The 27,947-nt window shown below is 45.0% G+C and overlaps 1 protein-coding gene across 1 annotated transcript in view; it reads right to left on the reverse strand.

The window, feature by feature from the left end:
• The window catches only part of LOC126456384 (cubilin-like), a 393,168-nt gene that overhangs the window by 147,187 nt on the left and 218,034 nt on the right, over positions 1-27,947 (reverse strand). The window contains exon 2 of the mRNA XM_050092138.1: positions 4,077-4,297. Within this exon, the coding sequence (XP_049948095.1) occupies positions 4,077-4,297 (221 nt within the window). The remainder of the gene's footprint in view (positions 1-4,076; positions 4,298-27,947) is intronic.

Genomic DNA, 27,947 nt, shown 5'->3' on the forward strand with positions numbered 1-27,947 from the left:
GGGTCTGACCCCAGGAATGTGTCAATAAAGTTTCCCCTTCCTGGGACAATGAATTCACGGTGTTCTTATTTCAATTTCCAGGAGTGTATATTATGCCATTATTGAATGCTGGGAGTTATATGAAAATTTAAATGACTCAAGTACTGCTAATCAAAGAACCCAAAGTCAGAAAGAAAATCGATGAGTACGAACAAAGTTTTATAAGTCTTGTACAACATTTTAGCCTTGCAGAAGTTACGAAAAAATTCAGTTCGGTAGCCCTGAGATAAACTAGTATGGGTGAACCGTGCTGCGGAAGCGACGGCGCGTGCCACGCGACTTGATCACTTTCTTTATGTCAGCCTCTTACCCCAGACTCGGGAGGGTTACCGCTATATTTTCGTTGTGATGGAAGCCTTCTCACGTTTTGTATGATTCACCGTGATTTGGGCGGTGGGGGTGGGGGGAAGGGAGGGCGAGCGACCGCAGGGCCAGCATTAGACATCTTAATAAAATTATCTCGGTCTTTGGTCCACCTGTCGTTCTCGTCGGCAATAACGCCTCAGCCTTCCTGTCTTGGGAAGTCGGTGGATTTTGTTTTTGGCGTGGGATCCATCACGTTAGTACCACTCCCCCCCCCCCCCCTCCCAAGCCCCTTAACCTCATCTCTCTTTCACCAATGCCGATGATAATTTTCTCGCTGTTCTCATTTCTACTACTTCTCATTACTTTCGTCTTTCTTCGATTTACTCTAAGTCCATATTCTGTAGTCATTAGACTGTGCACACCACTCAGCATATTCTGAAATTCTTCTTTACTTCCACTGAAGGTAGCAATGTCATCAGCGAATCTTATCGCTGATATCTTTTCACCTTGAATTTTAATTCCGATCTTGAATGTTTCTTTTACTTCAGTAATTGCTTCTTCGATGTATAGACTGAATAGTAAGGGACAAAGACTACATTCCTCTCTACCACGTTTCTAATCCGAGCACATCGTTCTTCGTCCGTCATTCTTATTAACCCCTTTGGGTTCTTGTACATGTTGTATATTACCCGTCTTTCCATAAGATTTAACCCTATTTTTCTGATAATTACGAACACCTTGCACCATGTGTAAGGTGTCAGGCAAATCCTTTACCTTCCATGAAAACCCTGACATGATAAGCAAATCCAGTAGTATGGCACATAGCTCCAAATAAATCGTGACATTAAATTAACCAAAGTAATACGAGTAACGAGTGAGCAAATGGAATACCACAGACTAAAACAAGAATGCCTAAATGAATGTCATACCTTCCCACCGTGAGACAGACGCAGTTCCGAGGGGAGAAACGAGAACAGAAGCCGAGAGCAGAACCGTGTTAAGCTAGAAGGCCCTACGATAAGGGATGGACACCCACGTTGCCAGCTAACCACCAGGACCAATCCGCAGCCCATGGTAAAAGCTAGAGCCCTCCAGAAGAACAGTATAGATCTTACGATAACACTAAAAGGGCACCACCAGCTGCAAGTTTTAGCGTGAGACTTTTTCACGTCTCTGTTACGTTGCAAACTTTAAAAACATTGCTCCACCACGAAAAGTAACCGCTAGGCCTACCCCCCAGACCATGTTAAAAGATAGAGTCCTCCAGAAGAACAGTATAGATCTTACGATAACACTAAAAGGGCCATACCAGCTGAAAGTTTTAGCGTGAGACTTTTTCGCGTCTCTGTTACGTTGCAAACTTTGAAAACATTGCCCCACCACGAAAAGTATAACGTTTCTCATTGGATAGACTGAATTTTTGTAGTCGGAGCTTAAGGTCAACACTGAGACCCTGATTGGTCAGATGAAAACACAGCCAGATAGTTTTTTTTAAACCAACTTCGGTAAATTGTAGTAAGGAGAAGTTAGAAAAGAGTTGCTTCCGAGACGGCGAGATGCATGGAGCTACGCCGGCCGCCGGTCGCCGCCCCCTGATGAACACCGACAAGGTAATGAACGCACGCGATGCCGCATTTTTGAGCACATAAGGCTTCACTCAGAACTGCAGAAGTCTCATCTGTTACATCCCCTTTTTACGTAACACTAGTGTCGATCGTCAATTGAAGCTCATGGAATTCACATTTGCTATGTAGGTTAAAATCTGAAACGTGATGATTTTTCTGTTATATAATTATTGAGAAGCCACATCAGCCACTGTAATTTACGACAAGTTAAATAAGTAATTAAAGATAATTGAGGGTCACTGTAGACCATTTTCATAGTTTTCTCTTTTGTGAAACTTAATTTAAACCTAGATTATAGATGTGAGATGGCATAGGTCATCCTTCGATCCATTGTAGAACTTGGAAACCCATTCAGGGAATATTCGTTCACATTTTTGTTGAACGCAGTTGGTTTTTATCATCCTGTAGTAAAACATTTCCTTTTATCAATGGTGCAATTTCTAAACAAAGTTTTATGAGTAGAATAAAATTTCCAATGGTAAACGTAACTGCTTTTTCGACGTTATTTTGCCAGCTAACTAAAAATAGTAAAGCCTTGAACCCCTTCCACTAAATTTAGTTAGTATTAAGATTCTTTTACAGGGAGTGCAGTGGAGCTGACGCTGAAATAATTAAGTATTTGATTATATCATCGCTTGTCTCACTGAACTCTTCTGAACTCTACATGTCATGTGTGGTCTGGGGTCTCCTTACCAGTAACAGGTCCCAGATTCAAACTAGTCAATTCCCTAAAAAAACACGCTCAGAGCGTCGTTGCGCGAAAGTGGTAGGTAGACACGACTTCGAACAAACAGAAACCATGCAGAATGTTAGACATGTTACATTGTTGAACTATTTTTTCAGGTAGACTGATGCTATGAACCTGTCTTGATTTTTCTTCAGTATTCCTACTGTTAACAACAGTAACGTCAGAATTGCGTCTCAGGTGTCTTCAGCTTTCCTAAAGGCGAACAGATCATCTTTTAAAACTTCTTCAGTTTTGTTTTCCATGCATGTGTATACTATACTCGTCAGTATCTTCGTTGCATGAACTGTTAAGACAAGTCTTCTCCCCTCATAGAGGCCTTCAATGTGTTCCTTTCACCAATCCGCTGTCCCCTCTGAATTTAACTGTTGAATTTTCATTACAGTCTTAATGTTAACATCCTTGCTATTAATTTCGCCGAAGATTCTTATAACTTTCTAAATGCTGTGTCAGTCCTTCCAACAACTATTTCATATTAGATTTCATCGCATTTTTCCTACAGCCATTTTGCTTTAAATACCCTGAAGTTCCTGTGTATTTCATTTCTAAATGACTTACATATCTGTATTCCTTCCGTAATCGCTCATTTTGCTTTCAAAATCATCTCATTAATCACTTTAGTGTACCTCAGTCACATTTAATTCTAATAAACACCATTACCCTGGTTTCATTTTGTTGATGTTCATCTTATACCACCATTTTAGGACACTACCATTCCGTTCAAGTGATCTTCCAAGTCCTTTGCCGTCTCTTACATAATTACAAAGTCATCAGCAGACCTCTAAGTTTTCATTTCTGCTCCTTCAACTGTAATTTCTTATCCAAATTTCTCATTAGTTTCCTTCCCAGCTTGCTGAACGTATGACTGCATATAATCTAGTATATATCAGTAACACCTCTCAAATACTTCTTCACTCTAATGTCCAACTATTACACTTGCAGCCTGTATTCTGTGCATGCTGTAGAAAATCTTCGTTTCCTGTATGTGATCACCTCTACTTTCAGAATTTCAAAGAGTGTGTTACAGTCTTTCTCTAAATATACAAATGCTATAAACAGAGACTGGCCTTGTTTCAACCTAAGATAGATCTGAGAGTCAATATTGCACTCGTGTTCCTACAACGCTCTGCAGCCCAGACAGATCGTTCACAAGTTCGGATTTTACAGTGGCCAGGGTCTGTGGTCCTGGAATTTATTACATTCTTCATGAGATTTGAGGATATTTCGGCTGTCACATACATCTTGAATATAAGGTGGGAAGTTCAATTTAGCGAAGTATGCTTCAGATCTGGTTGTTGCGTCTCGAGTCGCTCGTAGACTGTTAACAGTATACACACGACCATCATGTGAGCCTTACTCACCTGCATATATCCACCGAGGCAGTGAGTGCTGTTGAGGAGCACGCCCACCTTGAACTTCTTGAAGCGGATTCGCAGCACCCAGTCGCGCGGGGTGCCGCGGAATGATCGGAAACGGTACCAGCACGTCATCGGCCGGCCGACGTTCTCCGCCGTCACCTCGGGACTCGCCACGTCTTCGTAGATGTCCACCGTCTTGTTGCAGTGGTCGCGCCGCGCCTCAGCTGCAAGTACGGATGCGTCAACTTCGCAGTGAATATGGTAACAACTATGTGTGCATATAGAAAAAAAGAATGAAAACATATGCTTTATACTGAAAATAATGGTATTTAACGAACTAAAATATTCTGAGGTGCAAGTCGCGCACAGGTACTATCCAGAGTAATGGATTGGAAACTGGATAGACATCTTCGACTACATATTTATTTACACAGAAGCGCCAGACAATGATACTGCAAGAACAGGAATAACGACGGCTAAAGAGAGTCGTTCGACATGACAGAAGTGCAACCCTTCCTCAAACTGCTGCAGATTTCAATGCTGGGCCATCAGCAAGTGTCAGCGGCAAACCAATCAACGAAACATCATTGAAATGGGCTTTCGCAGCCAAAGACCCACTCGTGTACCCCTGATGACTGCACGACACAAAGCTTTACGCCTCGCCTGGGCCCGTCAACACCAACATTAGAGTGTTGATGACTGGAAACAAGTTTCGTGCGCAGACGAGTCTCGTTTCAAATTGTATCGAGTGGATGGACGTGCACGTGTACCGATACAACCTCATCCATCGGTGGTCCCTGCATGTCAGCAGGGGACGATACAAGCAGGTGGAGGCTCTGTAATGGTGTGGGGCGTGTGTAGTTGGAGTGATATGGGACAACTGATACTTCTAGATACGACTCTGACAAGTGACACGTACGTAAACATCCTGTCTAATCACCTGCATCCATTCATGTCCATTGTGCATTCCGACGGACGCGGGAAATTGCAACAGGACAGAGGGAAGAGCTCTCGTTGAAGTGGGGCGAGAAGCACGTATTTTAGTTTATTGTCTGGCACACCGCCATATTTCATGATATAGAAAATTACTGCGAGTTGCAACCATACTAGGCACTCGATTCTGTAAAGAATTTATATTTATAAAAGTAAGTAGGATTATGAACTGTAGGCTTATTCATTGAATATATCTGATTTAACTAACTGTGTAATTTTTTGTTTAGTAGACAATCACCTCTGTACGACGTTTTGGCATGGCTGGCAAATTATTGTAATATTGAGATTTAGTTTATGAGTCCGCACCTACCGCAGCAGTCTTTGGAATCGATTTAATTACGAAGTCCGATTATTTCAGTTTTATTTCACGGTCAAGTACGAGTAACATTGCCTTTACGAAAAAGCCATTGTCAAGCGTCTGATACCGAATAATCAAAACCTGACGACTCATAGGAGAGCCAATCATACAGATAAAAATAATTAATATTTTATTTTATTTTATTTTATTTTATTTATTTTATATTGCGCACACGTCTAAAATTGCTACAGAGTGGCTCCAGGAACACTCATCTGAGTTTAAATACTTTTGCTGCCCACCAAGCTTCGCAGATATTAACAATACTGAGCGTATCTGGGATGCCTTGCAACTCACTGTTTAGAAGAGATCTCCACCCCTCGTATTCTTACGGATTTATAGAGAGCCCTGCAGGATTCATGGTGTCAGTTCCCTCCAGCACTACTTCAGACATTAGTCGAGTCCATGCCACGTCCTGTTGCGCACTCCTACGCGCTCCCGGGGGCCTACACGATATTAGGCGGGTGTACCGGTGTCTTTGGCTCTTGAGTGTACATTAAATGAAATCGCAATTGCGAATATGGACAAGCCTCTACTGTGAAATGGAATGACGGCAATGAAAATTTACGGTTCCTTACCAAATAGGCTATCCGTTCACGACTTACGGCCAGACCCAAACGTCCTAATCTCGTCAACAGCGTGTCGACAACCTGTAATCGTACATCCACTACGAATATTCCCGTAAAGGTGAGAGTTTACTTGGAAGTCGCTTGCCTGGTGTCGGCGGGTAAATATGATATTACAGTGCATGTGTTATTGTGAATAGAATACAAATTTCCTTTCGATATGCGCAGGCAGTGCAATATGGTACATCTTTATTTGGCGAGTCACTATGAGGTATATGGCGGAGGATATATTTTAAACCTTTTAATTTCCAGTCGCGAATGGCGAACGGAAAGATCGTAAATTAGTAGACCTCTGCGTGAGCTCGATTCCCTCTAATTTACCTTCATGGTCTTTTCACGACTTACGTGTAGGAGGAAACAATATTTTGTTTAACTGTTAAGGAACGTACGGTAATAAGCGGGTTTATTCTCTTGCAATTTGCCTCCTATAATAGTATTATCCCTAAGGCGCTATTATTTATGTTAGGCGTTCAATGTTATCTTGTTCATTATAGTGAGCTGTTACTCCCAGTAAAATTAAAGAAACCCGTTGGCTAAAAGTAACTGTATCTCAACTCTCCTCCTCCCTTTATCCTAAAAGTTATCCCATATAAACATGTAATGGAAAGGTTATTGCAAGACAATGTAATACGAAAAGATGATCTTATATTCGATTATAATGAGCGTTTCCGTTGTATTATTTAAAATCGGGGTTCATTTTCATTCAAATCCCGATCGACCCACATTACCCGCACAGGTGAGAGCATTCACATTAACGGTGCATTTGCCCTCACATAACTCAATTTGCTATCTCTTTTCGTAACTGTAAACTTCTTAAGGAACCTGACACGAAGTTGCTGCTCTCCTTTGGATCATTTTTAGTTTCTCTGTCAGTGTACTCTGGTAAGTCTTGCAGACTGACGATCAAGTATCGGTCGAACAAAGATTTTGTAGGTCGTCCTTCGCAGGTGAAATGCAGTTCGGGATATCATTCAATGAATCTCAGGGTTGTGTGTGTCTTGCCCACGATTAGTTTTACGTGATCGTTCCACTTCAGATGGTACCCTGTGCATACGCCTAGATATTTAATGAGACTGCCTGCTCTAGGTGAATGGCGGTCATGTAGTCACCTGATAAACGAGATTTCTGTTTCTGTATGCACACTGTGTTATATTTATTTATGTTGGGCGTCAGCTAACGATCCCTGCTGGTGTGTCAATCCTTCCAAGATAGTCCTTCAATTCGCGACATTTGTCAAACATTGTGTCGTCTCTACAACATCATCGTCCTCTAACAGCCACATGGAGCTTCCGACGTTGTCTCCAAGGTCATTTGCATCATTTACACGTACTGTGAACAGAAATTGTCCTATAAGCCTTCGGGTACATTCGAAGTTACTTTCATTCATTATGACATTAAATTACATTCGACAAATCCTCTGTCGCCATAAAGGATATCCTTTCCACGAAAGGCTTAATTGCCGGCCGTGGTGGCCGTGCGGTTCTAGGCGCTTCAGTCCGGAACCGCGTGTCTGCTACGGTCGCAGGTTCGAATCCTGCTTCGGGCATGGATGTGTGTGATGTGCTTAGGTTAGTTAGGTTTAAGTAGTTCTAAGTTCTAGGGGACTGATGACCTAAGATGTTACGTCCCATAGTGCTCAGAGCCATTTGAACCATTTGAAAGGCTTAATTACAAGTGCTACAGAGATCAAAACGTCTAATAACAGTGCCAATAACGACGGCACTTAGCAATACAGCGTGAAACCAAGTCACAGCTATATTAAAAAAGCCGCGACGGATGTAGAAACAAGACATTGGCTTATTGAGAGATGGAGCGAGTACTGTTGACATAGTTGGTACTACGACATTACAGTGAGCTCAACGACGACATTGCTCTCAGTTACCACTTGACACTGTCCGCCGAGCACTCGGCCGAAAAATCGTGCGTGTTCAACCATCTGATGCGGCTGTAAGTCGGAGCACATATTGTGAGGCATAGCGACGATATGCATTCTTACAATGGTATTTAAGTTCCGTAAAACCACTATAACAATATGTGAATACAATGGATAGTGAAAGTTGTGTGAATCATGGCTCCTATTATAGGTTGTGTGCTGGCGTCAGCTGTGAAATTTCAAATTACTCGTGCTACACACTGAGATGGCAGACGTCATTGGATACCTCCTAACATCGTGTCAGACCTCCTTCCGCTCGGGTTAGTGCAAAAATCGACGTGACATGGATTCAACAAGGCCTTGGAAGCCTCAGAAAAAATATTGAGCCATGCTGCCTCTGTAGCTGTGCATGACTGCAAAAGGGTTGCCAATGCAAGATTTTTCCCATAAATTATTGATGGGATTCACGTCGGCCCTCTGGGTGGCCAAATCATTCTCTCGAATTTTCCAAGGTGTTCTTCGAGCCAGTGGCGAACAACTGTGACCCGCTGACATGGCCCACAATGATCCATAAAAATTCCATCGATTTTTGGAAGGTGATGTCTATGAATGGCTTCAAATGGTTTCCAAGTAGCCGAAGATAGCCATTTCCAGTCAATGATCAGTTCAGTTTCACCAGAGGACCCGGTGCACTCTATGAAAACACAGCACAGTCCATTACGGAGCCACCACCGACTTCCACTGTGACTTGTTGACAACTTGGGTCCTTGGCTTCGTAGCGTGTGCGCTACACTGGAAGCTTACCATCAACTTTGACCAATTTAAATCTGGACTCATCTGACCACACCAGGGTTTTGCAGACGTCTACGAGCCAAGCGATATGGTCTCAAGCCTAGGAGATGTGGTGCAGGCGATACCGTGCTGTTAGCAAAGGCACTCGCATCTGTCGCCTGCTGACATAATAGCACATTAACGAAAAACTTCGCCGCACTACCCTAACGGATACGTTCATCATACGTCCCACATTGATTTCTGCACAGTGTTGCTTGTCTCTTAGCACTGATAACTCTGCGTAAACTCCACTACCTTCGGTCTTTAACGAGTAGCCGTCGGCCACCGCGTTTTCCATGGTGAGAGATAATGCCTGAAACTTGGTGTTCTCGGCACACCCATGACGTTGTGGATCTCGGAATATTTAATTTCGGAACGATTACCGAAAAAGAATATCCCATGCGTCCACCCCCAACTACCATTCCGTGTTCAAAGTTAGTTAATTTTCGCCGTGTGGCTATAACCACGTCGGAAATCTATTGACATGAATCGTCTGAGAATAAATGACAGCTTCGCCAATGCACTGCCCTTTTATACCTTTTGTACGTGATACTACTACTATCTGCATATATGAATATCGCTGTCCTCTGACATCTGTCTTCTCATTGTATACTCTCTAGCGCCATCATCAACAGTATAAAAACAGCACTGCACCCTGCATTTCGCTAGTTACGAATCTAGGTTACAAAGCTACGCCGCTAGGGATTAGCCGAGCGGTCTAAGGCGCTGCAGTCATGGACTGTGCGGCTGGTCCCGGCGGAGGTTCGAGTCCTCCCTCGGGCATGGGTGTGTGTGTTTGTCCTTAGGATAATTTAGGTTAAGTAGTGTGTAAGCTTAGGGACTGATGACCTTAGCAGTTAAGTCCCATAGGATTTCACACACATTTGAACATTTTTGAACAAAGCTACGATTACGAACTAAAGAAACTACCTACTATCGTTTCAGTTGTTTATGCATCCGTAGCTTCCATAATAAATTCGATACATGTTACTTCACTGTTAATTACTTTAGTAGGAACCCTGCCCCCATTGTGTGCATTCTACTATGGTTTCGAGACGAAAGAAGTTGACTATTTAGAGGTTCATTTACTTGCTGTAAAGAGTACATTATAGCGCGAATCTGACATTCTCGGATACTCGGAGAGTCGTTTGGTAGCTTTAAAGTATATAACCAGACACCGGGAAAGTGTGCGCTCACGGCGAAAAATCTTGGCAGCATCCCATCTTCTTCTTCTTCTTATTGTCGTTTGTCCAGCTGTCTCATAATTCGCTGATGATGAGCAATCGGCTGTCCTTTACTTGAGTAGAACAGTCTTAACCGTGTCTAGTGCGACCGAAACTCCTTCGCCTAGTCTCGCAAACAAGAGCAAGTAGCGTTCATCTACGTGTACGTTGTCGTCAGGTAAGATTTTATAAAGCTACGCACCAGAATAGTATTAACAACGGGAGACGGTTTCACTAGTAAATGGAATCCGTTGTGTAATAATTTACCCGTGTAACGCCTACCGTGTGCCGCCAGAAGAGCAGGATTATAAGGAAACTTTTTATTCACCTTTTCCTTGTTTAGTGTCATCAGCCTTCTGAGCACTTACATGCCGCCCGGCACACTCTTCATCTCAGAGAAGCACTTGCACTCAGCATCAACATTCATTTTTGTAAAGATGCGAGTTATTCTCTCCCCCAACAAATTTGCTCTCTGCGGTTCCCTCAAGCAGTACTAAAGTTACTCCTTGGTCTGCCTCATGTACTTTTAGCCAGTGTTTTTGTACCGGATGATTCAACTCAAACGTGCGCCACAGGTATTGCAGAAATGGGAAGTGTTGTTGATGTGCGGTTTTCACAGAATGGGTTGGTAGTCAGAGGCTCATATTGTTAGCCAGTCAACAGATTGTAATAATACTTTGATAGATCTGATTCTTTTCTTTTTTTTTATTTGCTTGCAAACATACACTTCCGTAGATGGAACAATGGAACGATGCTTATCGACATTAACAAACTGAAAGTAGGGTAAATTAGAATGTGAGTCGTGTGAGTTGCAGGATTCTATTGCGAGTCACTTACGAGGTACCGTGTTTTGAAAAGATGGCGCACCGACACTTGTACAATACCTCTGCGGCAGCACACACTAATGAACAATACAAGTCTGTAGGCAAATATCGAGACAATTGACCATCACAAGTTGCATTCAAAATGACCACCGACAGCGGCAGCCGGCTGCTGTGGCCAAGCGGTTCTATAGTTCAATTCCTTTATCTTGGCGGCTCGCGCATGTCCGCCCAGACGCGGGAGATTGCTGCGTTAGCAGTTGCAAACGACGCACGAGCCAAGAGAAACAGCGCCATAGTATAGTATAGTATAGTTAGCAAACCTAAGTTTAGGGGGGGAGCGCTCAGTTTATGAAGTAAAGCCACCACGGCCGCATTAACTCTTTCGGTGCTACAAAGACGTGTTCCCCGCATTCCACGCAGTGCGCGATTTTGTCATCATTGCACTGCTCGCCTGTGCAGACACATGGTGTTCCGACTGCTTTGACACACTTATTATTCGATTTAACAAAAACTATTTGGCCCAAAAATTTGAATTTTACACATCTTCTTGACTGACACCTTCCCCCATAAATGACTTAATTTTGTTTCGATGTTCAAAGCAGTTATTGTGCAGCATTAAATGTAGTAAACCATTGCACGAAATTTTGAAGAGTTTGCAGTTTTACAAGTACACGGTACATATGTACCAAGTCAAAAAAATTATCGACTTGGTACATACGTACCGTGTATTTGTAAAAAAAAAAAAAGGGGTCTTGTCCCTGTAGGTGTTTATTTTAGCCTTTGACTATGCCCATTTAGGCAAGCAGTTTTCTAAAAATGTTCTGAAGAATGCGTGGTTACCCAAGCTGAAGCCTAGGCAAACACCAGGTGCTTTGTGCAATCGGGGCGGAATTTTTATAATTATTTCGATGCTTGCGATTGCTGACGCGCTGCAATACTGAAAGTCCTTACTATGCGTTCACCAGATTTTGTCACTACTGAAGACTTTCTGTATCTCGGCGATGGTCACATTAACATTAACATTGACATACTTTGCCTTATGAAGGCATTATTTGAAACATATTACTATTTGTTCATTACAAATGATATATCTCTATTTACATAGTTCACTGCACGCCACACATAACATCGTCAACGGGATTCACCGAAAAATTAAAGATTACTAAAGTTTAGTGAGATACAACTGGAAAATTAGGACACACCGCTACGTAATTGAATACAGCTGCTAGTTACATTCATTGTTGTTACTCTGGGATGAAAGTCGGAGGAAAACTTGAGAGAGAAGCGAAAGAGAAGGTAGAACATGTGTTGGGAAGTAAAGAAACTGATAAACAGGACACATATCAACGAACATAGCCTATGATACATACCAACAAACATTACTTCCATAATGACACAAAATGTTCAAGAGTATCAGTATTGACATCTTGGGTTCTCAAGTACTTGGCTGTTGTGTACGTAGGAGCCCCAATATTACTGACAATTAGACGTAGGGGCACGACCTCCTTGTGTATTTTAGGCAGACCATACAGTCTAGGTGGCACTGGCGCTTCTTGAGTACAAGCCTCTCCTCGTTTGTGATGTTCGATTTCGACGGCCTGGCCTTGGTGAGGGCCCTGCTGGTCTCTCGGCGGACTTCCTCTGCCACATTAGGTGGAAGTGTGGCTGCAACTTGCTCTACTGCACTGACGAAACCTGAAATGGGTACGTTTCTAGGGGGCGTAGCAAAGTTGAGACCTTTGCTGAGTATCTTTAAGGTTGTATCATCAAACTGTATGCCACTCAGATTCGTCACAGTGCGTGTCTCTTCCATCTGCTGTGCTTTCTTACTCATGCAGTCAAACTTTGCAGATTGGCAAGATGAGGCATTCCTTCTAGCACACTCAGGTAAAGACCAGGAGGAACGGTCTACCCAATCCCAATCTTCTCTGCCATGTACAGATGAATGTGTAACAGCTGGCCACAACATCTAACCTGTGGCGCATATCTCGAATCCTCTCTCTCAACAGTGCCATGCTGGCTCTGCATTTTATCATGTTCGCCGCTCTGGAGTTGATGTGATGTTTAATTCTGGCAAATACTGGTACCACTTCTCCATCTCGACACCTCATCAAAAAACTGAGAGAACTCAGCATCTTCCCTTTCTTCTGCCGAAGCCTGTCCAGTTTCTTGATATTCTGATACATCTCCTCCCCATAGAGACTTTTGATGTAACTCTTCAGGCTTTCCCGGCGATCTAATGACATCTCGTGTTGTCGAGTATTCTCCCGGATATCAGCGTCGTACATGCACGATATTTCGGTCACGTAGCTCGTAACCTTCATCAGGTGCTACCTGAGACTGCTCCTCGAGTGGACCTGGTCCAGTATTTAAGCCTATGGCCTTCCCCCTCCACCAACGGCTGCAGGCGCCTCCTCTGTGGTCCGCGCCCTTTCCCTGCGACCTTCTGGAGCGTTGCTGCTCCGTTTTCCGTCCGCTGCATTTCTAGGTGTTCCCTCTGCGGTCGGTGCCCACCAAACCAGCTTCTGGGGGTTTCTTCTACGGTCTCGGGTACCAAGCGTTCCCCCTGCGGTCCGCGCCCGCTCACCACGACCTGTTGGAGCGTTGCCGCTCCGTTTTCCGTCCGCTGCGGCTCTGGATGTTCCCTGTGCTGTCTGCGCCCACCAGTCCCACTTCTGGGTGTTCCATCTTCGGCCTGGTGCGGCTGGCAGTCCGTCAGGGGCTCATCTTCCATCTCCATGTCTCTGGTTCTTCTTTTTGTGTAGTGTTGCAGCTGGCCCTGTTGCTCCTTTAACAATTCCAGAGCCGGATCCCAGGCTCTGCTTAGCTGGTACCCTGTGTCACGGTTCATAAGATCGACAGCCATTTTAATTTCTATCGATTCTCTTATAACACTGTCCCAAAATCTTGGTGTTTGTGCTAGAATCTTGGTATCCTCATACTTCATGGCATGATCTAGTTCTAGACAGTGTTCAGCAATGGCTGACTTAGTCACCTGTCTTAATCTAGTGTGCCTCTGATGTTCTTTGCACCTGATCTCCACAGTTCGTGTCGTCTGGCCAATGTAGGACATGCCACATTGATAAGGTATATTGTAAATCCCAGGTTTCCGTAATCCCAGGTCGTCTTTGACACTCCCCAGCACTCCCCCAATCTTGTTGGATGGACAGAAAACACACTTGATATTGTGTTTACGGAGGATCCTACTGATTCTGGCAGATATAGAGCCAGCATAGGGCAGATATGCCACCTTCTTTGCTTCATCTTGGTCTTCTTCAGGAACCTGTGGTATAGTGCCCTCTCAATTTGTCTGTCAGTGTATCCATTCTTGGAGAAAACTGTATTGAGACGTTCTATCTCTATAGGTAGATTCTCTTGGTCTGACAGGGCACGTGCTCTGTGGACCAAAGTCTTCAGAACCCCATTCTTCTGTGCAGGGTGGTGACAGCTGCTGGCCTGCAGATGTAAATCAGTGTGTGTTGATTTTCGGTACACACTGTGACCAATTGATCCATCTGCTTTCCTCTGGACTAGTACATCCAGAATTGGCAGCTGGCCATTCTTCTCCAGTTCCATGTTGAACTTGATATTAGGGTGGCATGAGATAAGATGTTCAAGAAACTCATTGAGCCTGTCCATCCCATGTGGCCAGACACGAAGGTGTCATCCACATACCTAAAGAAGCATGTGGGTTTAAATGTGGCTGTCTCCAATGCCCTCTTCTCAAAACTCTCCATAAACATGTTGGCCACCACAGGGGACAGTGAGCTGTCCATAGCTACACCTTCAGTTTGCTCGTAATATTGGTTCCTGTACAGGAAATACGTGGATGTCAGTGTATGACTGAACAGGCCCAATAGAGCACTGTCAAATTTCTGGAGAAGAATGGCCAGCTGCCATTTCTGGATGTACTAGTCCAGAGGAAAGCAGATGGATCAATTGGCCACAGTGTGTACCGAAAATCAACACACACTGATTTATATCTGCAGGCCAGCAGCTGTCACCACCCTGCACAGAAGAATGGGGTTCTGAAGACTTTGGTCCACAGAGCACGTGCCCTGTCAGACCAAGAGAATCTACCTATAGAGATAGAACGTCTCAATACAGTTTTCTCCAAGAATGGATACACTGACAGACAAATTGAGAGGGCACTATACCACAGGTTCCTGAAGAAGACCAAGATGAAGCAAAGAAGGTGGCATATCTGCCCTATGCTGGCTCTATTTCTGCCAGAACCAGTAGGATCCTCCGTAAACACAATATCAAGTGTGTTTTCTGTCCATCCAACAAGATTGGGGGAGTGCTGGGGAGTGTCAAAGACGACCTGGGGTTACGGAAACCTGGGATTTACAATATACCTTATCAATGTGGCATGTCCTACATTGGCCAGACGACACGAACTGTGGAGATCAGGTGCAAAGAACATCAGAGGCACACTAGATTAAGACAGGTGACTAAGTCAGCCATTGCTGAACACTGTCTAGAACTAGATCATGCCATGAAGTATGAGGATACCAAGATTCTAGCACAAACACCAAGATTTTGGGACAGTGTTATAAGAGAATCGATAGAAATTAAAATGGCTGTCGATCTTATGAACCGTGACACAGGGTACCAGCTAAGCAGAGCCTGGGATCCGGCTCTGGAATTGTTAAAGGAGCAACGGGGCCAGCTGCAACACTACACAAAAAGAAGAACCAGAGACATGGAGATGGAAGACGAGCCCCTGACCGACTGCCAGCCGCACCAGGCCGAAGATGGAACACCCAGAAGTGGGACTGGTGGGCGCAGACAGCACAGGGAACATCCAGAGCCGCAGCGGACGGAAAACGGAGCGGCAATTTTTTTTTTTCTTTTTTCCTTTATTGTATTTCAATTCCCCATCGGGGCGGGCTGGCAGCAGCATATGCGCTGCACTTCAGCCGGAAGACATAGAACAAAACAATAGAAGACATTTAAAAACAGCAAAGGAGAGAAGAAGGCGAACATAGATATAAAAGGGACAACATCATGGAAGGCAATAGACAAAAAACGGGGTGACTGTATAATGGAGATAAAAAACTGTTTAAAAGTAGCACACACAAAATGCCACACACTGCGACGATTAAAAGAACACAAGGCACAGTATGACTGGAGCATAAAGGTGTTGACGGATGGCATAGCACACAACGTAACACTGACGGCGAACCTCAAGGCAGCACACAATTAAAATCACACCTCTTGACGCACACGAGAAACAGCACTAAATACAACACTGATATGGCACACTGATGATGATCAATACAGAGGATCTGCCAGGTTCAAGGAGATGAGGGAGACCTGAAGAGGGGAGGGAGGGGAAGAGATGGGGGAGGGGAATGGGGGGCGCGCGGAAGAGGGCCAGGTAGGGAGGGATGTGGGAAGGAGAGAGGCAAGTATGGGGTGCAGGGTCTCAGGGGAGGGGGGGATGGAGGAAAATCCGCTCTGGGAGAAGGAGGAAAGAGGAGAAGGGGGCCCTGGGGAGGGGGGAGGGGGAACAAGGCCAGGTTAAAATTGGAAGGAAGGGTATATGTCACAGCGAAGTTCGTCATCCGGGAGGGGGAGGCGTTGGAAATTGCCCTGATGAAGGAGATGGAGGGTGTGGAGGTGGAGAGAGGGAGGGATACAGCGATAGAGGCGCGGCAACGGGCGGGGGGTGGAGAGGAAGGAGGAAACCAGAGGGTGGGGGGGATCAACCCTGCGAACAATGTAAAGGATGTGGAGATGTTCGTGGAACAAGAGGAGGTGGGGGAAGGGGATCAGTTCATACAGGAGCCGTGTGGGGGAAGGAAGGCGGATACGGAAGGCAAGGCGGAGCGCATGGCGTTCAAGGATTTGGAGGGCCTTGTAAAAGCGGGTGGGGGTGGAGATCCAGGCGACGCTGGCATAACAGGGGATAGGACGGATGAGGGATTTGTAGGTGTGGAGGATGGTAGAAGGATGCAATCCCCATGTCCGGCCGGACAGGAGTGTCAGCAGGCGGAGGCGGGAATGGGCTTTCTGCTGGATGGTCAGGAGATGAGGGGTCCAGGTGAGGTGTCGGTCAAGGGTGAGGCCAAGGTATTTCAGGGTGGGGGTGAATTGGATAGGACGACCATAGAGGGTGAGGTAGAAATCATGGAGGCGAAAGGAGTGGTGCGGACTATGATGATTGCCTGGGTTTTGGAGGGGTTGAGACGGAGGAGCCACTGGTTACACCAAGTGGTGAACTGGTTAAGGTGGGTTTGGAGGGTACGTTGAGACCGTTGAAGGGTAGGATAGAGAGCCAGGAAGGCGGTGTCATCAGCATATTGGAGAAGGTGGACTGGTGGGGGTGGCTTGGGCATATCAGCTGTATACAAGAGATAAAGGAGAGGGGAGAGGACAGAACCCTGGGGGACGCCAGCCGTGGGATAAAAGATATGGGAGTTGGTATTGTGGAGGGTGACATAGGAAGGACAGTGCGAGAGGAAAGAAGCGACCAGACGGACAAAATTGATAGGCAGGGCGTAGGTTTGGAGTTTAAAGAGGAGACCGGGATGCCATACACGGTCATAGGCATTTTGGAGGTCAAGGGAAACAAAAATGGCGGAGCGACGGGAGTTGAGCTGGAGCGACAGAAGGTGAACAAGGTTGAGGAGTTGGTCGTCAGCAGAGAAGGAGGGTCGGAAGCCACACTGGGTAAGGGGGAGGAGGTGGTGTTGAGCAAGGTGCCGATGGATACAGTGGGAGAGGATGGATTCAAAGACCTTACTGAAGACGGAGGTGAGGCAGATGGGACGATAGGAAGAGGCGGCAGAAGGGGGTTTGTTGGGTTTGAGGAATAGGAGGACGCAGGAGGTCTTCCACAGGTCAGGGTAGAAGCCAGTAGAGAGGATGACATTATAGAGATGGGCGAGGACAGTTAGGAAGGAATAGGGGCTTCCTCGAAGGTGACGGTAGGTGACACAGTCGTGACCAGGGGCCGTGTTGCGTTTGGACTGGAGGAGAAGTTTAAAGTCTTGTGCTGTGATGGGAGTGTTGACGTCGGAGGGGGGCAACTGCCCCAAGTACTGGAGACTAGGAGCAAGTGGAGCGACTGAGGTATCAGCACGTTCCATGACGGTGGGGAAAAGAGAATAATCAAAGTGGGGATCATCGGGGATGGAGAAGACCTCGGAAAGGTGGGAAGCGAAGTGGTTGGCCTTACTGAGGTTGTCTGGAAGGGGGCGATCGATATGGAGAAGGGGGTAGTGGGGAGCGGAAAGGGAACCAGTAAGACGATGGAAGGCGGACCAGTACTTGGAGGAGTTGATAGGGAGGGTGGCATTGAGTCGTGTGCAGGTCTGGCGCCAGTCCCGGCGTTTCGTTGCTGTAATAAGGTTCCGTACGTGTCGCTGTATTTGCCGGTGGCGTTGGAGTGTATCCCTGTCACGAGTGCGGAGGAAGGAGCGATAGAGGCGGCGGGATTCACGGAGGAGGAGGACAGCCCGCGGAGGGAGAGTGGGACGGCGTGGGTGGATGGTTTTAGTAGGAACATGGGCCTCCACGGCGTCAGTAATTACCGTTTGAAGGAAGGACGAGGCGCGGATGATGTCGTCAGGATGGCGATAGGTAAGAGGCTGGCTTTCGACCTGGGTGGAGATGGAGTCCCGGTAGGCATCCCAGTTGGCATGGCGATAGTCATGGACGACCTTGGGAGGGGGTGCAGGTTGCGGAGCCGGAGGGGGGCGGTGCGCAGACGTTATGGTGAGAAGGACAGGGAGGTGATCGCAACCTGTGGGGTCAAGGACGGCGACAGTGATACGCCCAAGGAGGTTGGCGGAGGCAATGACAACATCGGGGATGGTGTTACTTTCAGGTCGGGTGTGCTGGGGAATGGGAACAAGGTCACCCTGGATTGTGGAGAGGAACTGATGCCACCGCCGAAGGGCAGCAGGAGTGCGGCTATGGATGTTGAGGTCGGCGGCAATCACATAGGTGGAGAAGGTGTGGTCAATGTGTGAGATGAAGTCATAAGGAAGAGGAGCAGTGGAGCGGACATAGATGGTGGCACAGGTAATGGTGAGGGAGGGGAAGAAGACGCTAAGGATAAGGTGTTCAGTGGGGTCATTGAGGAGAGGTTGTGGCCGGACAGGGATATGCTTAAGGTGGCCAATCGCGACTCCACCCTGCGCACGAGGACCAGGAGCATCAGTGCGGTGGATGATATAGGGGGAGGTGCAGATAGAATGGTGGGGCTGGAGAAAGGTTTTGTTCAAGAGGAAGGTGTCGACCTGGTGGTGGGAGAGAGTGTGCATGAGGAGGTATTTGTTGGAGCAGAAGGAGCGAATGTTCTGGAAGAGGATGCGAGACTCGTGCCGCGCCATGACGGGAAGGAGGGGGGGAAGAGAGGGAAGGGAAGAGACTTAAACTAGGGTGTCGAGGCGGGTGAAGGTGAAGTGGGCTTGGTTGTGGGAGTAAGTGGCGAAGGTGTTCAGGTGGAAAACAGAGCGAGCAGCAAGGGATATCTGTTGGAAGGTGTGCGGGCGCTGAAAAGGGTGAATGTTTTGGAGTACAACGGTAATGAACCAGATGATGTCCTCGGCCATGGGGGGTGGACGGAGGGAATTGTTAGGATGGACAGGAGGATCGACGGGACGAACTGGGACTGTAAGTTCAGGGGTGGCTGGAGGGGGTTTAGCTTTACACTTGTGGGAGTATGTGGGATGGGGGCCATTGCAGGTATTACAGGAAGGAGGAGCAGCGAGGTTGGGGCAGTTCTTGAGAAAGTGGGAGGCCTTGCAATGGGGACAGGTGGGGGGGTTTTTGCAGTTGGGAGTCAGGTGGTCATTGTACATCAGGCACCGCTGGCAACGGTAGGATTGGGGAGGGGATTTGGAGGATTCAACAGGGTGGCGACGGTGGTATATCAGGGCACCCTGGGTGAGGAGATGGGGCGGACTCTGAGAATACCCGCATGAGGTAGGTGGGACCAGAGGCATTGTGGATACGGCGGGCAGAGCGGATTTCCAAGTCCGGGTGGGAGTTCAGTTCTACCAACACTTCATCCTCTGTGATCACCGGGCTGAGCTTGGTGATCACAGCGGTGTAGGTGGGGGGGCGACGGGGAGGCTGGGGCTGACGAGGAGCGGAAGCAGGAAGGAAGGGTGTCAGAGAGGCGTGGGGGCCAAACATAACTCGTGGGAGTTTTCGCAGGAGGTCTGTGTGAAAGGATGGGGACGGGGACTTGATAAGGACTGAGTCCCTGCGGGGAATGAGTTGGGAGATGGGAGCACCAGGTAAGTACTTTCGTATTTCCTTGGTGAGGGTACGAGCGTCGAGGAACTTAGGATCGGGAGTTGACAGGACAAAGGTGTGGAGGGTGGGGGCCAAGGTAGGGGTGGCAGGAGGGGGGGTGGTGTCCATGGTGACGGCAGGGGGAGGGGGAGGTGGTGTTGATTTTTTGTGGGAAGTGGCGGGAACAGAGTCGGTAAGGACGCGCTTTTGGGGTTTTCTGGAGACTGGAGGCTGGGAGGTGGGGAGAGGGACGGGGAGGAGAGGGAGGTGGCGGGTGGCAGATCCCTGTGGCGTAGTGGAGGCACCGGGAGAAGCAGCTGGTTCAGTGGTGGCGATGGTGGCTCGGCGCAACGTGATGCGTGCGGGAGATGCAGAAGACGAAGCGACGGGGTCGGTGAGAGAGGGGAACCCAACCACCTGAGGGGCAGCAGCAGAGGCGGCAACAGAGGCGTACGTGAGGGCGGGGGTAGTAGTGGGAGAAGTTGAGGGTGTGGAGGCTGGAGGAAGGGTGTAGAGGTGTGGGTATACAGCAGGGGAGGAGATAGGGTGGTGGGTAAGCGGGGGAAGGGAAGGGGAGGTGGAAGGAGGGAGGCCAGAGGCGGCACTCCAGGAAGTGACTGTGGGAGAGGGGGAGGGGGAGGTGTAGATGACGGTGGAGGTGGGAGTACTCATTGCAGACGAACGGCGACGGACAGACGGACGTGCAGCAGGCGGCGGCGTCGGCGTCGGCGATGGGCAGCGGCGAACAGACGGACGAACAGCAGGCGGCGGCGGCGGCAGCGGTTACGACGACGGCGATGGACAGCCAGCAGGCGGACGGACGGACGGACGGACGGACGAACGAACAGCGACAGCAGCGGGCAGACAGACAGACAGACAGACAAACAAACACACACAATCTTCGAAGACGGAGATTCCACCCTGAGAGTAGCCCAGGCTTTGCAATCTGACGCTTTCGAAGGAGGGGATCCAACCCTCTAGATGTGCGGAGCGGCAACGCTCCAACAGGTCGTGGTGAGCGGGCGCGGACCGCAGGGGGAACGCTTGGTACCCGAGACCGTAGATGAAACCCCCAGGAGCGGGTTTGGTGGGCGCCGACCGCAGAGGGAACACCTAGAACCGCAGCGGACGGAAAACGGAGCAGCAACGCTCCAGAAGGTCGCAGGGAAAGGGCGCGGACCACAGAGGAAGGGCCTGCAGCCGTTGGTGGAGGGGGAAGGCCATAGGCATAAATACTGGACCAGGTCCACTCTAGGAGCAGTCTCAGGTCGCACCTGATGAAGGTTACGAGCTACGTCACCGAAATATAGTGCAAGTAGGACGCTGATATCCGGCAGAACACTCGACAACCCAAGATGTCAGTATCAGTATTGTTCAATAACAGTGCATTACGCTGTATTAGTAGTATTTCCTTGATCCTCTCTTTCTCTCTCTCACCCTCTCTCTCTCTCTCTCTCATAAGAGAAGTATCAAGCAAAAACAACACATTCATCAGATGGTTAGACATCGTTTCGGTACGTCTCTTGGCTCTTCCAATTGCAGTTCAATCCATAGAGACCAAACATTTCACTATTGTACGAATTGTACGAAGAATAAAAGTAAAACTTCCTTGTACTTTTTTCAGGGACCACCAAGTGGTTTGAAAATAAATTAAAAGGAATAGACTAATTTCAAAAGATTTTAAAAAATGAATATGGAAATGAAGAGCAAAGACAGACAAGAATAGTTTAAAAGCTTGGAAAAAAGATTAGTTGAGTATATTGGTTGACTTATGAAAAGGTACTGAATTGAGTGGGGAATAAATTAGATTTTTCACACAACTTGGGTAAAAGTTGAGGTACGTGATTTAATGTGAAAGTTCCAAGTGAGAACGGTCGTATAGGAGTCAGACAATATATTGTTTGTTCCTATGAGAATGAAATTAGCGTTATTCGAGCTCGTGTGGAGGGTTACCATCAGTCGCAATTCCCGCGAACCATTCTCGACCGGAACAGGACAATCAGAAAGTGGAACACAAAGTACCTCGTCCCACGTATTATAAGGTGACTTCAGGAGTATGAATGTAAATGTAGGTGTAATGGGCCAAATGCTGAGGCATCACGCAATACTAGAGAGTTAATGGAGGGTAATGTAGGGGAATATTGTAGAGGATAACCTAAAAAGAAAGTTCATGTGTTTATTGGTTACAATAGTTACTAGGTGATTTCCCGGGTACTACGTCAGACAGATAATTATTGTATATTAACAACAAAACTGTCTCTTTGTTTCTATGGACGTAGTTTACTAGCGGCCTTCGATAAGTAGTGCAATACATTCTATTTGTCTGTCGATTTCATTACAAAAATCCGGTTTACGTTTTGGGATATCGTGGAATATTTCCGCTTCAGTCCCTTTATTTTCATGATGTACGGCGGCGCTATACGTTGCCTTACAATAGCCAGTGTAATGGAGGTGTGTACCAAGCAAGGAGCTGTCATTGAGTTTCATTTTGCGGACAAGAGAGCAGCGCAGAAACGCATATTCGCTGGCAGAATGTCTACGGAGATCTGGCTGTGAACAAAAGCACGAAGAATTGTTGAGCGAGGCTTCTTTCACCATCGCAAAATAATCGCGCAAAGCTTTCATTTCCCTCGTACCGGTCGGCCGCATACATCCTCAAGTAATTGAACAAACGACTTCAGCGTGTTGCTCACAACAAAAATGTTAATGAACTTCTTCTTCTCCATTACGACGCAAGGCCTCACACAAATATGCGCATCCGAGAGGAGCTCATCATACTTCACTGAACCGTTCTTCCTCATACACCCTACGGCTCGGATCTCGCATCTTCTGACTTGCATCTGATTGGCGGAATGACGGATGCTCACCGTGGGAAGCAGTACATGGATGATATGGAGGTTATTGATGCATCAAGACGTTGGCTCGGGCACCGACCAGCAGATTGGTATGAAGCATTTATACGGGCCTTATCAGAAAGGTCTAGTAAGGTCACCGCATTGAAGGGAGATTATGTTGAAATGTAGGGTTTAGGCTCCAGATTCCTCGACTTACGCCAAAGGGTGGTTGGGTTTCGAGGTCCACTGAATAGGTGAGGTGTCCACTACACGCAGAATGTGGCTACACGGGTAGCAGGCGCCGTGTGGTGTGGACTTTTTTTTTTTTTTTTTTTTTTTTTTATTAGTAGGTTAGAGGGTTTCGGGAAAACACAAGAAGGGCTTCAGTCACACCGGGTGCAGGTCGAACACAAGAAGAAAGTAAATACATGAACCATTGGTATAAAAGTTGTAAATTGTCGTAGCTGTGTTGGGAAAATACCAGAGTTTCAAGCGCTAATAGAAAACATTTATGCTAAAATCGTTATAAACACTGAGAGCTGGCTAAAGCCGGATATAAGCCCAGCCGAAATTTTTCCCAGGAACCTAACGGTGTTGCTAAAGGATAAGCTAAACACAGTTGGGGGTGGCATGTTTGTTGCTGTTGGAAGTAGTTCAACTTGTCGCGAATTTTAAGTAGATACTTCCTGTGAGTTAGTATGGACATAGTTTATTGTTGGCAACCGGAAAAAATAATTACTCGATCATTTTACCGACCTCGAAACTCAGATGATACTTGCTTTCAAACACGTACGCGACTAATACAATTATTATTGGTGGTGACTTTAATTTACCCCGATATATTGGCGAAAATTCGTGTTTAATTCCGGAGGTACGCATAAAGTAATCATCCGTAACTGTGCTAAACCCATTCTCTGAAAACTATTTCGAGCAGTTAGTTCATGAGCCCATGTGAATAGTAAACGGTTGTGAAAACACACTTGATCTCTTAGCAACAAATAATCCTGAGTTAATAACAAGCATCAAAACCGATTCAGGGATTAGTGAACACGGGTTGTCATAGCGAGACTGAATATTGTAATCCCCAAATCGTCAAAAAATAAGCGAAAAATATGCTTATTGTAACCTCCCCACCGAAAATTATTTAAGACAAACAAAGTTAATAAAAATGGAGTCACGAAGCAATATCGCCCCCACAGAAATATTTAAATAAAAAATAATAAATGGGAGCCAAGTGTAACCTCCCCACAATGAATTCTACTGACAATGACAATTAAATGTGAGAATTGCAATATGACCCAAATGTGAGCTCCCCACAAAAATAATGAAAGACATACAAAATGTTGCAGAGTCAGTTCCCCACAAAATGAAAGATAATTCAATGATAATGAAATTTCAGTGACAATGGAAACTCAATTAGACCGAAAAGTCGATCTTTGGCCCTGTGCAAAAAAAAAAAAAAAAAAACCAGAGTTAATTTCTTACCTCACTAAAACTGCATCTGCTCTTATTTTTCGCCATAGCTTGGAGGAAATGCATCGCACATATTCTTTGAATTTAACTGAAACTTTTGTTTAAGGAAAAACAAGGGAAATATTTTTTCAATTAAATAGCTCTTTTGTTAAAAATGCTTTGAAAACAAAATTATTATTGGGGCACTTCTTGAAAATTAATTACAATAAATATACATTACATTATCTGATGTGCGCAATGCAGCTTCATTACCTTGTTTAACAATATACCTCATTCAGCATCTTGACCAGAGACCCATGTCGACGCCCGCGGACTGCGTCCCACTCGCGACTCTACCCGCAACTGTACAAGACTGCTACTACCGACAGATTGCTGCTCGCAACTCTCGCCTCCCCATCGCTGCATACGTGTTTCATAACCCACCACTGGGGGGCAAAAATTTGGCAGCGATGGTGAGTCAATTGGACTTGCCGTGAGCAACAAATTTTTTCTTAACTAATTAACTTTTACGATTCATAGAATATTCAGATGTAAAACATGAATTAAATGTGGTGCACATGCACCGAGTACAAAACATAAGACAATGACAAAAAAATGTATACAATGAGTACAGAGCATATCAGCATAATCAGAAAAATGTATATACAGATCATATTGATAAATGTCAAAAGTGCACACTTACTGACGGTCTGCACAAAACATATTAACACATGACATAGGTGCACATGCACTGGAAAATTCTTCATAAGTGCACGTGTACTGTAGTTCAGAACATATCAGCAAACCAAAAATGTATATACAATATAAAAGACAACAGTGCACATATACTGTACTTCAGAATATATCAACAAATCGAAAAAAAATGTCTTTAGCATTTTCACAACAAATAAACATAATGGCAAAAAATCATGTTGACAAGTGACATAAGTGTACTTGCAAATCGAAAAAAATGTATAGGCCATGAACATAAATGATGTTAGTAAAAAATGATTTTCACTATGTTACAAGAATTAGGATAGGAAAGGGAAGGATTGCATCATGGTTGTAGCACTTTAGGTTGTACACAGCTGCTCTGAAAGTCCATATCTTTCCACAGAAGTACAGCACCAAGTGACACAATTTGAAGATCTTTTCCCAGAAGTATTTATCAGCGTATCCAAGACACTGAAATGTCGTAGTAATATTCCCTGTTATCATTTTGGCAGTACATCAGGTACACCAAACAGTGGGACCATAATAACGTCTTCATCGCTAACGGTGGTGGACAGCATGTCGTGTCAACACCACACTCTTACAAGGCACACCAACGTAGAATTCGTGCAAAACCAAATATAGTGCTCCATGATCATGAGGATAGACAGGACAAATGGATATTGCAGTAATTCATGGTAGTTAGGTCAGTAGTTGAAGGACATTAAGTCACATACTAGTCTTCATTGAGAATTACATTAGTAGTTTGCGGCATTTATAGCCCAGTTATTGAACTTTTCTGTACCATGTATTTAGTATTACAGAATAATGTTCATAAATCATCTGATTACAATCAATATTGCCACTTATCGGCCAGTTACAAACGTCAAAAGTCATCATTGAAAACAGGAGCTAATGAATGGCATAGTATAACATAATTCATTTAGTTATACAAATTATTGGCACTAATTGGCCAGTTACAGACATCAAAAGTCATCATTGAAAACAGGAGCTAATGAATGGCATAGTATTAACATAATTCATCTAAGTATACTAATTATTGGCACCAATTGGCCAGTTACAGACATCAAATGTCATCATTGAAAACAGGAGCTAATGAATGGCAAAGTATTAACATAATTCATTTAGTTATACAAATTATTGGCACTAATTGGCCAGCAAGTATTGAATAGTACAAAACATTTTTAATTCTTCCAGTGACATATATTGTATTAAAAATGTTAGCAATGCGTTGCTTGGGGTAATTATAGGGGAAAGCAAGAAGAGAAAAAGAAAAAATTGCTTCTAGGTTGTTCCTGTAAAAGAAAAATGTGTAACGTCATTCGTCATGAGTCAGCTGTAGCAAGGTTGTGACACAACTGGGTAAAAAAAAAAATGCAAGTACTAGTATAGGTTTAATAAGTAACAAGTTTAGTAAGTATCATGAAGGGCTTCTCCTGGAAAAAATACAAAATGTATTATTGAGCTGAAAGAAGAAACGCATACTATGCTGAAAAGTAGTGAACTTCGAATTAACAGGTAGTGAAATGTGTATAAAAAATGTGTTCCATAGCTGTTCTTTCCAAAATCTTCAGTCATTATACTATGCAATATAACACCTGCTGTCAAAGCGAACTGCAACATATATTTAAATAACTACATAGCATAAATACATAACTGCAACAATATCCTCATCTGTAAAGAAAAAACTTCATTATCCATCACTTCATTACTTATATTATCATAACTCCATTATTATCATCACCTGTAAAGAAAAACTTCATTATTCATAGTACCATATTCTTCATCATTATTCATCAGCATTCATTATCATCTGCAAAAAATCACTTCATTACTCATTACACAACTATTCCTTATCTCTAGCATATTTCATCACTAAAACTAAGATGTGTAGTTCTGTCTGACAGCCTGCATCAATCGCCTTGTATTCTGAAAGAAAAAATTAGTTAAGACTGCTATTCTACGATGTGTATAGTATATCCTTGTTAATGCTTGTTAATTCTGATCCATTTACTCTTCCTCATAAGGTTTTTGTATCCTCTTTCGTCTATTCCGTAGTTGAAATTCCCATTTCTGTTTAATGTATTCCCTTTACACGTTATTTCTTTCTGAAAATGGTGAACAAAAATTAATGTCTTGCATTTACATCATATACTCACTAAATAATGACTGGTTTATGGTGACATAATTAAGCATACACCATAACATGACAGAAAACGTAATATGTCAAAAGCATAGACAGTGTTCAAAGGCAAAAATGTACAGAGAATATCACAATGCAGCAGCAAAAAAAATGTAAAACAGTCACGATGTTGAGATATCATAGGGCAAAAAATGTCGAAGTCAACTGGTGTGTGTTATATCTTAACTATTTCGCAGTCCATACAAACAAAACATGAAAACAATCGTACATACATTAGAAAAAAATGGAAAATTTGCACGGTCTGATGTGTAGCGACAAGAAAAGCGACCTGCTAACCTTACCTTGCCGGGCACTTGTCAAGAAAAAATACGATAATCATCAGTAATTGTTCATGTGAATATAATTGCAGAAATGACCATAAAAATTAGTAAATATCATTACAGTGTGATAAATCATAAAGTATGTTCACTCAATAAAGGGTTTTATGTTGGATAAGTGGTGGTTTCCTTTCGATTTTCTGGTTCTCAGAGTTTCGACGTGTACAACATTGGGGTGAGGAATGTTGCGAATCCGATATGGACCTGCGTATAGAAGTTCAAATTTACTGCACTTACCTTTTATTTTGCTGGATAAATAGTGTGTACGTACTAATATCTTCTGTACCACGTGAAAGTCTCGGCGTGTACAAACCTGTTTTTGCTGTCTTCTCCGGCGCTCTGCGGCACGTTTGATG

The sequence above is a fragment of the Schistocerca serialis genome, chromosome 2, assembly GCF_023864345.2.
Source record: "Schistocerca serialis cubense isolate TAMUIC-IGC-003099 chromosome 2, iqSchSeri2.2, whole genome shotgun sequence".
In the NCBI taxonomy this organism is placed as follows: domain Eukaryota; kingdom Metazoa; phylum Arthropoda; class Insecta; order Orthoptera; family Acrididae; genus Schistocerca; species Schistocerca serialis.